The 10660-nt window shown below is 36.1% G+C and overlaps 1 protein-coding gene across 2 annotated transcripts; it reads right to left on the minus strand.

Moving 5' to 3' along the window:
* Positions 1–2656: 2656 nt before the first annotated feature.
* On the minus strand, positions 2657–5265 carry LOC110886644 (transmembrane 9 superfamily member 11). Of its 2 annotated transcripts, none has more exons than XM_022134467.2 (2): positions 5047–5265; positions 2657–4814 (listed from the first exon to the last, which is right to left on the minus strand). In XM_022134467.2, the coding sequence occupies exons 1-2, from the start codon at positions 5248–5250 to the stop codon at positions 2820–2822; spliced, it is 2199 nt and encodes a 732-aa protein (XP_021990159.2). In that variant the 5' UTR covers positions 5251–5265; the 3' UTR covers positions 2657–2819. The 2 variants fall into 2 exon arrangements, with proteins under 2 accessions (XP_021990159.2, XP_021990160.1); XM_022134468.2 differs by having other exon boundaries at positions 2657–4804; positions 5047–5233.
* Between the last annotated feature and the right edge of the window lie 5395 nt (positions 5266–10660).

Consider the following 10660-nt stretch of genomic DNA (forward strand, 5'->3'; position numbering starts at 1 on the left):
TGCCACTGCTACCATCATCATCGTCCTCATCGCCATCGCCACCACCACGACCACCATTGCAACCACCACTAACCCAACCATCATTGCCAACCACCAAGAGTTTGAAGTAACCATCATCAATGTTGTAGTTACCTTCTCCGACGCTACTACCGACACTGCCATCACCGCCAACACCACCGCTGCGGTCATCACCAGTTCACCACTATCGCCGCCACCATCGCGATTATTGTTGCCTGCTCGGCTAGGGTCTCCACTAACACCGCCAATTCGTCTCCCTAGCCTCCACATAATCAAATATAACTGATGAACTATTTTATTTTTTTTCCTTAATCGACTCATTCCAACCCGAGCTAACTCTAATCTAAGCCGATTTAAGCATATCTAAAGTGATACTTTTTTAGAACAATGTTTTTTTTTTTTTTTGACCCAAACTCATTCAAACCTGACACTTGGCTCAACCCACACATTTTGCTAGGCTCAATAACGAGTATAGTAACATCTATCTTTTTTTATTCAAACATAATATTTCATGTATAACACACCTATAGATTAAACTTGCATTTGTAATCAAACAGATAAAACTTTGTTATTGCAATGTCAACTTGTAAATATTATTAATTTCAATGGATAAACTCATGTAGTACAATCCATAAATATCGTCTTGTCAAACAATTTTGTGAATGAATAAATGAAAAGGTGACACGTTTGTCCTTGATCATTCATTGGGGGTGCGATTATAGGTATGATTAAATATAATTCACTAATTAATTACAAAATTAAAAAAAAAAAAACAATATAAAAATATACGTAGGTTACACACACACTCACTCACCCACATGTAGGTTGTTAGAAAGGGAGATTGGGTTTACGGAGGGATTTGATGTTTTTCTGTTTGAGATAAAGATTCTGTTCCGTGTAATAATCGTTTCTTGCCGTATATCGTATATGTTTATATAAAAAATATCTAATAAATGTATGTTGTATATAAAAAATATCTAGTTTGTTTCAACTATCTTTCACCCGGTCACCTTTTTGTCACCAATACGAAAAAATAGATGTGTTCTACCTAAAATTAAAATCTAACATATCATAGATATAATTACTAAGTTATACACACATAAAATTATTTTTTGCAAATCATATTCTAATAAGATTGCATTGTTGTAATTATTCTAGGTAAGCCTTATTATAATTAGATTGCGATGTTCTAATTACAATGTACATCAGTCCACCTGTTATATCGTGCGAGTTATATAGGTCATATGATAAGGCGAAAAAGGTCATACGGATCGTATGTATTTGTCAGCGATCACAATAATCATTTCTTTGTCTGTCTAAGACATCAAATGAGTCACATGATTTGACCCTTATACAACCCAACCCATATGACCGTTTTTCGCCTTACATACGACTCTTGTGACTATCACATGGGTCATTTTGATCATTTTCGCTCTCTCATACGACATGTATGACCATCCACCATATGACACTCTTGCATTAATGTTGATAGACATTAATGAGTGCACAAACGAAACGTCAGCATTCGATACACAATTTAGTCATGTGATGAGGGTTAGCTACCCGAGTCATACATAAACCAAAAACATTTGTGAACTTTACTTTTGCTAAACTAAAATTTGTGAATTCGCCAACTTTATTGTTGACACGTAGTTGCATGCTTTGCAGGTTAGTAGGTACAACTATCGACGGGCATTGCAAACTGCTGGAGTAGTGTGGTTCGTTAAAACTTTACGATTGAAACATTTATTAAAATAGTGGTTTTTAAGTTCTTGTTGGGTTCTAATATCAGTGATGTTAAATGTCATGAATCTATTCCATCACTCTTATGGCAAAAATCCTAGCTATGATCTCTATTAACAATGCTTCCATAGACGAAAAGATTATCACCACACGATAATGTTTATCCGGTGTCGGTTTTTTATGTCACTTTTGTGTCCTATAGGCTATAGCGTATAAAATTTCGTCAATGTCATGTACTAGGGGTGTTCAATGATGCGGTTTACGGTTAATTTGGTTAATACGGTTTGGTTAATTCGATTTTTTATTTTTTGAGGTCATAACCAAACACCGAACCAAACTGAATTCGTGGCTTGAATTCGGTTTGGTTTTTGGTTAAAACCGAATTTAACCAAATTATTTTTCCTTTGTTTTGTGAAACATGTATCTATTTATACACAAATACAAATGCATCAGTAACTCAATATTAAAACATACCAATACCAAAAGTTTAACACCCCCCACCCAAAAAAAAATCAAAAATAAAATAAAATACAAGGACCGAATTTAAACTTTAAACGAGTCTAAAGTAGAAGTAAAAGTCCAAATAGTCGAATAGTCTAGGGTTTTGAGTTAGCAGCGTAATACGTAAGAAGTCAGGAGACGAATTGGGCTATAAGTTTTGGACTTGATAATTATGTATTCGGGCTAATGGATTTGGGTCTTGGGTTGGGCTATTAAATTAAACACATATATATATAACTTTTATAACCCATTTTGAATTCAGTTACGGTGACAAACTAAACCAAATAACCGATTTTTTATTTGGTTCGGTTTTTTCGGTTTTGAATTCGGATGTCACAGTTTATCAAACATAAGAGAGATTGTGTTATTAGATAAGAGTGCACAACCTTACATGTATGAATGAAAAAACCAACTTAAAAATCCAATATAATTTGCCCATGATTTCATACAATACTAACAAGAACTTAAAGATTACAAACTTGTAACTAACATTACAAAAACTCAAACCAACTTATTCTCATTTCCCTCCAAATTCATCTAACCTCCGGTTCGAAACATCAATCAAGTTTCACCGAAGAGAACAAATAGTGCACGAACCAGAACGATGACAGGAACCCAACGGTCCCAGTCGCGAGCATGATGGCTAGAACCATGAACAACGAGTAACCCAAATAAAGCGTAGCCGAAACAGGCCCGCTTAAGCTCTTGAGGTCGAAAACAAGGTAGTTAATCGAGTACAAGAAAATGTATAATGCAACTGAGCCTGAAGCGAAAAACGACTTCCACCACCACTTATAATCCTCGACGCATAGATGCATGTAGGTCAAGACTAGTGACACCTCAGCGCAAACGACTACCAAAAGGATCAAGACGATGAATAAAAACCCGAAAACGTAGTAAACCCGGCCCATCCATATGCTAGACATTATGAAGAAAAGCTCGATAAAGAGTGTCCCGAACGGAAGTGTACCCGCACCAAGAACGAGTAACCAAGATGGGTACTTTTGAGGTGGGATTTCACGCGGTATTTGATTGGTTCGAACCGGGTACTCGATATGCGGGGCCTTTGCACCGAAATAACCACCAACGAGTGTCAACGGGACGGATATGCAAAACCATAGCAGAATTAGGATAACGAATAGCGAAAACGGGATTGCACCGGTGCTGTGTGAGCCCCATAAGAGGAAGTTTAACACGAAAAGGATCAAGAACGCGATACCCGGGAAAAAGCAAGCGACTTTCCAGCAAACGGACACCCAACCTTTATGATCGCCGATGAAAATCGTTCTCCACATACGTACAGCAACGTAACCAGCCGCGACTCCGAGAATCATGTAAAAGAACAGCATACCGGTGAGCAGGGTCCCACGAGAAGCCGGAGACATGAACCCAAGTGCAGCAAACAGGATCGTGACAACCGCCATTCCAAGAATCTGAACCCCGTCACCAACCATAACGCATAAAAGCGCTGGATGATCGGGAACACGAAAAACGTCACTCACAACGAGTTTCCAGCCTGATAACTCTTCGTTCATCTGGGCTTGCGCCTCTTTGTCTAACTCTTCGTAATGAGTCAAATCCCGCCTTACGGTTCTCAAGAAAATCACGAGCACGATTCCCGCCAAGAAAGTGATAACCATTAACGAATTCAGGATCGAAAACCAGTGTACTTTCGCCCCTTCCATTTTCAAATAAGCGTCCCATCTTGATGGCCATTTGATATCGCTCTCGACGAATTCAACTTCGTAAGTGAAAGCCACAGGCTGGTTTTCTTTTATACCCATTGTTACGGTGCTGGTTTCGCACGAGATTTTCGACGGGTACTTCCCGTACATCTTTAAATCCTTTAACGACTCGGCATTGTGCTGGAAGCTACACGGAGTGACCTCAAACCCGACAACGATATAACCAGGAATATCAGCTCCCGGTTTGTCAACAGTAGGGATCGTCTCAGCAGCATCCCCTGCACCCATAACACTAGCCACATTTGTCTCTTCGTACTTATGAACAAGAACCGTAAACTTCAAGTGATTAAACACATAATAAGTATCTTGAATCTTGACCCCGAGTGGATACCCGGTCCATCTCACCAAGAAATTATCCTTCTTGGTGTACCGAATCGCTGGCAAATTATCGAGAATCACGTTAACCTGATACATTTCATCGATCCTACTCGTTAAAAGCTTAAACTCATCGCTCGATAAGGGCTTGGTTTGACAAAGAAAGATCTCGGTCTCATTCGTGTGCATCTTGAACTTATACGGCGAGTTTTCGATCCTATCTCCCATCAAAAGCTCACCAAGATTCTCAGCACTATCTTTAACACCCTCTTGGGGTTTACATAACGGTAAACTGTAATAACTGTAGGGGATTTCAGTCTCGATTGAAGTCAAAGAGTTGACTTTCACAGACAATGTATCACCTACAACATATTTGTGAGGATAACTACCAGGGAGATAATACCCATAACCCAGTTGAGAAATCAAGCAGATCAACAAAACCCAGATCTTGAATTTCTCAAAAACTTTCATTTTCGCCAGATCTGAAAAACCCTAATTCCCAAAATTCAAGAATCAGTACAAATTGTCAAATTCAATGAAATATTTCAACAATTGAACAAATTAAGCAACGATTTCAACAATTGAAGAAATTAGCATTACGATTGCATTGTAATTGATGACTGAATGCGTATAAACAATGAAATTAAACGGGAAATTTGAAAGATATACGTGTTTTTTTCTGTGTGAATGTGTTGGGAAATGAAGGGGTTTGGATTTGACTTACCTTGTGATGAGTTTTATGGATGATTATTGAGTTGAATGAAGAATAGTGCGTTGTTTGTTTGTTTGTTTGTTTGCTGCAGGGTTTTGTGTGGGAGATATTAACGATGGAGGAGGAGTTATAGACGACGAAATCTGTGTTTCGTCGGTGATCTTGGAGAAAAAAGTGGGTAAAGTGTCGATTAAATTGTGTGAAAAGAAAAGTCATGTGTGAGTGAGTTTGAAGCACAAATATTTTTTAGTCTTTATTAAATATTTTTTGCTTTTTTTTCAAAATAAAATTAAAAAAAAAACCTAAAATGGTGGAAAAAAGTATCAACTTGGAGATCAGTACGGTATCGGTACAAGACGGTAACATATGGAAAAATGGGTATCGAATATCGAATATTATATCGAATCTATTGGTATAGTACTGGTACTTGCTACACAATGTCAATCTTTATATGGTATTAGTATTGGTGTGGTATTGAAAATACCAATACTGAATTTCTAAAAATGGGTGTTGAATGTATCGGTATGATACTGGTTTGATAATGTATTGGGATGGTAGTGATATTGTACCAAATGTTCATCTTTATATCAATTGTGTGAAGAGGAGGTGAATGAAGAAAGATTTTACAAGGAAATATTAGAGACACATGTTAAGGTGTTTGTTTGAGTAGACACCGACCAAATTCTTGCGTTTGATGATTTGATCCTGCCACGTAGCTCATTGAATCACAAAGTTATGTTAATAACTCAAAAATTAAAATAAACATAAAAATCAAAATATCATTCTTCTATGCGTAATTTGGTGTAAGATATGAATATAATAAAAACGTGAAGGACATTATTTAAGTTTTTATAATCAGAAAAAAAAGGTAGAAGGTAAAATTGCAAGCTGGCATATTTGGTTGCCAATTGGATGGCTTGTTCACCGACAATGAAGCCGCAGGCTAAATATATATCACACATTTGCGGTTTACCCCATTGTTTATTTATTGTTTTCTGATGTTTTTTCTCGCCTTTCTAGTAAGGGTATAGGGAGTGGTTAAACACTTTGGAGTGGTAAACTAAAAAACCGACCAATCAGAGCGCGCCATGTCAATCAGGCAAAAGTGTTTAAACTTTGGTGAAAAGTGTTGGCAATGGTTTAGACATTTGATAAAGTGGTAAACTTTTTTAGAAAAAAAAAAAGGAAAAACTGTGATTGGTTGAGAGATGGATGGACCCCACCCCACCACACACACAAACTCACTTCACCGCATCGGCATTCAACCACCGAATTGGTAAACTTGAGAGTGGTAAACTATGTTGGCGGCGGTGTTTACCAATCGGTAAACTCACTTTGCCGAGGTTTACCGCATCCACTCCGCATACCCTAACTATTTAACTAAAATAATAACAATCAATATCAATAATATCGATATATAAAAAGTAGAGTAAATTTCTGTTTTCGTCCCTAAGGTTTATCAATTTTAACTAGTTTAGTCCAAAAATCTAATTTATAACAAATCCAGCCCTGAAGTTTGCATTTCTTAACGCTTTTCATCCCTAAGGGTGCTTTTTCATTTAATTCTTAGGAATGAAAAGCGTTAAGAAATGCAAACCTTAGGGATGAAAAGCGTTAAGAAATGCAAACCTTAGGGATGAAAAGCGTTAAGAAATGCAAACCTTAGGGATGGTTTTGTTATAAATTAGTTTTTTGGACTAAAATAGTTAAAATGGACAAACCTCAGGGACAAAAACAGAAATTTACACTGAAAAGTATAAAAGGTATATATAAGTAGGGAACTCGCGTATTACAGCGTTGTACTAGTTTATGTTTGGTTATCAATTGTTCTGGTTTTTTGTAGGTTCTAAATTACTTAATATAGTTAGTAACAACATGAGCTATACTTATTTTTTGGGTTAATTTTTTTGCTTGAGTACAACTTTTTTTTTGAACGGCAAAATTGGATCACTGACAAACCACTGGAGTATTATCGTGTCACCAGCGGAATCACCTGATCATATCCATCTCCACTAGGCATAATGTGTATACACTAATTCAGAAGGAAACCCAATATATATGGGAAAACGGAAAACCCCCTCTTGTGGGAATCGAGATCACGTTGGGTAGGCAATTTGTTCTCTTTATTCAGAAGGTGAAAAATCATGTGATCATTTGCTTTGCTGAATGAGTGTGCATTTGCTGCTCATATTTGGTCCGCAGTCTCTTCTTGGTGCAAGGTCTCCCCCATGTACGCGTTTTCGGTCCCTGAGCTTCTTAATGTATACAAGAATGTCAATCTGCCGAAAATCAAAAGCAACATCTTTTATGGTATCATTCTCACGACTTGCTGGATTATATGGAAGACGAGGAACGAGTGTGTTTTTTCTTCCGGAATCTTGAACGTTACCAAAGCGGTGGAAGACATAAAATCGTGTAGCTTCCTTTGGATTAAGAATAGATCACCGTGTAAGGAGTTAGTTTGGACGGAGTGGACTAGATGTCCGTTGTAATGCTTTGTTTCTTCTTGTGTTGTTGGTTCCTAGCGTCTTGCTAGGTTTTTTTTAATGAAAGTAGCGTTTCAAAAAAAAAAATAATAATAATAACAAACTTATGTTACAAGTACCAAAATTATGTTATAAATACTACAACTATTAAATACCAAAATAGCCTTTAATAAGTGTCTTAAAATTAAGCAAACTGTAAGATATAGATAAAACCTAAAATAAACAGCCGTTACATTAAAAGATTAAAACTTATACAAAGTTTTAAACCAATTAAAAGTAAGGTTATAGTACTTAAAAGTTAAAAGCCCATGACATTATAACCTAGTGGTATATTGGGGGTGTGATAAAGTTTTAGGACCATTAGGTTATGAGTTCGATTTTTACAAAGGGGTTTTTTCCCAGATTTATTTTGAATTGGTGTATATGCATTATAGCCTAGTGGAGATGAATATGATCGAGTGATTCTGATGGTGGCATAACACGATGATACTACAATGATCCGTTAGTGATCCTAATTTGACGTTAAAAAAAAGATCTAGAAGTTTTTTAAATTAAATTTAATCCAAATAAAATGGAGTTAAACTTTAATATATATCACTACACTTGGAGAGCCAACAATCAATCTCCATGTTACTTGCACCGTGTAATTATTTCTTGTAGGGTTATTCAATTAACTCGTGTATGCTGACACGTATTATTTAAAGTTCGTTCGTATAAAAAATTACTTAATTTAAGTGTTGTTTGATGGTATGTATCTTTTGTATATCGATTAGCATGCAAATCAACAATTGAAAGTTCATTGCCCTTCTCACATATAGATCGATATTCACCCTCACTCGAATTTCCGCCATTTCATTGACTAGTGGCGGACTCAGGATTTTTTCCCACTGGGGTCCGCTTTTTTGTGTTAAGAATTTTCACAAGCAATTTCGGGTCGGTCGCCGTTTAGTTTGGGCGGGGCGGGATAAGAAACATAAAAAACTACGATATCAAAGAAAACTATGTGATCATTATTACTCATTAATAAAATAAGATATCAAATAAAACTATATGATCATTACTCATTAGAATACCTACAATAAAAATACACGATGTCATTGGAAACGAAAAAAAACATTACTAATATTTAAAGTTGTTCCCCACGAAAATCAAACAGATACAACTCTGTCAACCTTAAGACCTTTTGAACGTTAGATGCACTAAAGTTATCATCTAGGCTCAAACTACTATACTTAAGTAATTCGATGGTTACCTCACTAAAATGTTTGGCCAACCTCTTGTATTTGCATATCTAACAAAATGATGCTTGATAATGTTAGTCTTTTTTCGTCTAACTTTCTTCTCAAAAATTTCAAACTTTTTTTTTATAGAAAAAGATACATCATCTTCAAACTAGAATTACCACCTTGATGTGTGCACTGTTGCCTTACTTTTCCAACAAAGGTGTAAACTAGAAAAAGATATTTTTTTTACAGTAAAGGTGTAAACTTTTCCAATAAATAATGTGGGTTCCCAATAAGAATAAACAATAATAGCAGAATTAAATCTCGTAGGAGTATTGAAAAATACGAAACCTTCAATGTGATGAGGGGTTGCTTAGAAAAATTAAAAATCGAAAGAGTTAAAGATTGAACCTGGTACCTTTTAGTTGGAAAACAAGGGATTTTCCACTACATCAGTCTTGCTTTTTTTTATTATGGGGTCCAACAAATTATTTTTATGGGGTCCTTAAGAAAATTAACACACCGATTCTACTAAATTTTTAGAAAACACCCCGACCCACCATATGTGGGTCCGCCCCTGTCGCAACCATCAAAATTCATGGAAACACCACGAGAACCGATCCACGCCACACTATTCTCAAACTGCTAGGACCCGTGAAAAGACCTAAGTTACGAGAGCTACTCATCTTTAGTAAACTTTTGTATATTGACACTTTAGACTCATTTATTTGGTTGATTATGTGTTTCTTAAATGAGTTACTTTGTTGAGCTACAAGCTGACTCGAACAGGCCGATTTCAAGCCCAAACTACAACTCGATATGAAGATTCCAATTACTCTTTGTACCGATACATCAAAGGCATGTATGATAATTGATATGGTAGAAATATATATTTTTAACAATGAGAAACCAAATTCAATAACAAATATACTCGATAATATTAAGAAGAATGAAACAATGGGGTACGAAAATTCGAGCTCAATATTACTTATCTATCTATGGATGGTAGAAAAACCTTAACGTACCAGAAGAAAAAACTAGAAACCCGATATGTGTTCAAGTGTGTGGCCTGGTATACGATTAATCGAAGTTTTTTTTACCCGAGTTTGAACAGGTATGGTATTAAGTGATACATGTTTGATTAAAGCCCCATACCGTTACTTGCATTAAAACTAAATACTAGTATAGCAGCTAGTATGACGAAGTTATAAAAACATTAATTCATTAAAAATACCCTATATGTGTGGAAATACATGCAAACGTAATGGGTATGTGATCTAGTGTTAAGACACAATTTTACAATCAAATATGAGATTGTGATTACCAAAACGTATTCTACATCAACCCATTATCATTTACTCCTGGACATGTGATTTAACTCCCTCTTATTGGCCGTGGGATCGGTCGGTGAGGGACACCCAGCGGTGGCATACACCATAACCCATTGTCGTTGCTACATGTACCACACCACCAGGTTACAAATAGATCATACATGTTCAAAGCAATTAGTCGTCAGACTACCACAAAACAACACATTGCAAACCCAAATTGTGTCAAAAAGTTGTTCATGGGGCGTTGGGCACCAAATCACCATTCACACTAGCCAAACGCTTTCTGAATTCATTTATCACTCGATAATAAGAAAATGTCAGACTAATCACACCGCTATAGAAGTAACACGATGGCAAATCTACTAACACACCCAAATTAAAAAGTTCATTATAATGGCTATATAACAATTACAATAGGGTTGAAGTAATAAGACGATAATTAAGTTGATAAACAATAATAAAGTAGCAACAACTACACTATCATAGTGAGCCAATAACAATGTGATAGTAAGGTAATAAGGCTATGAAGACGAAGTAAAATAATGGGGAAACAGAAATAAGGCAATGAGATCGAAGCAATAACAAT

Source organism: Helianthus annuus, chromosome 10 (genome assembly GCF_002127325.2).
Source record: "Helianthus annuus cultivar XRQ/B chromosome 10, HanXRQr2.0-SUNRISE, whole genome shotgun sequence".
NCBI lineage: Eukaryota > Viridiplantae > Streptophyta > Magnoliopsida > Asterales > Asteraceae > Helianthus > Helianthus annuus.

Excerpts from the sequence above, each read along its gene's own strand:
- LOC110886644 (XM_022134467.2), bottom strand. The coding sequence starts at position 5,250 with ATGACTTTTCTTTTCACACAATTTAATCGACACTTTACCCACTTTTTT. Across the intron at positions 4,815-5,046 it reads TCCATAAAACTCATCACAAG|GGTTTTTCAGATCTGGCGAA; the intron begins GTAAGTCAAATC and ends TTTGGGAATTAG.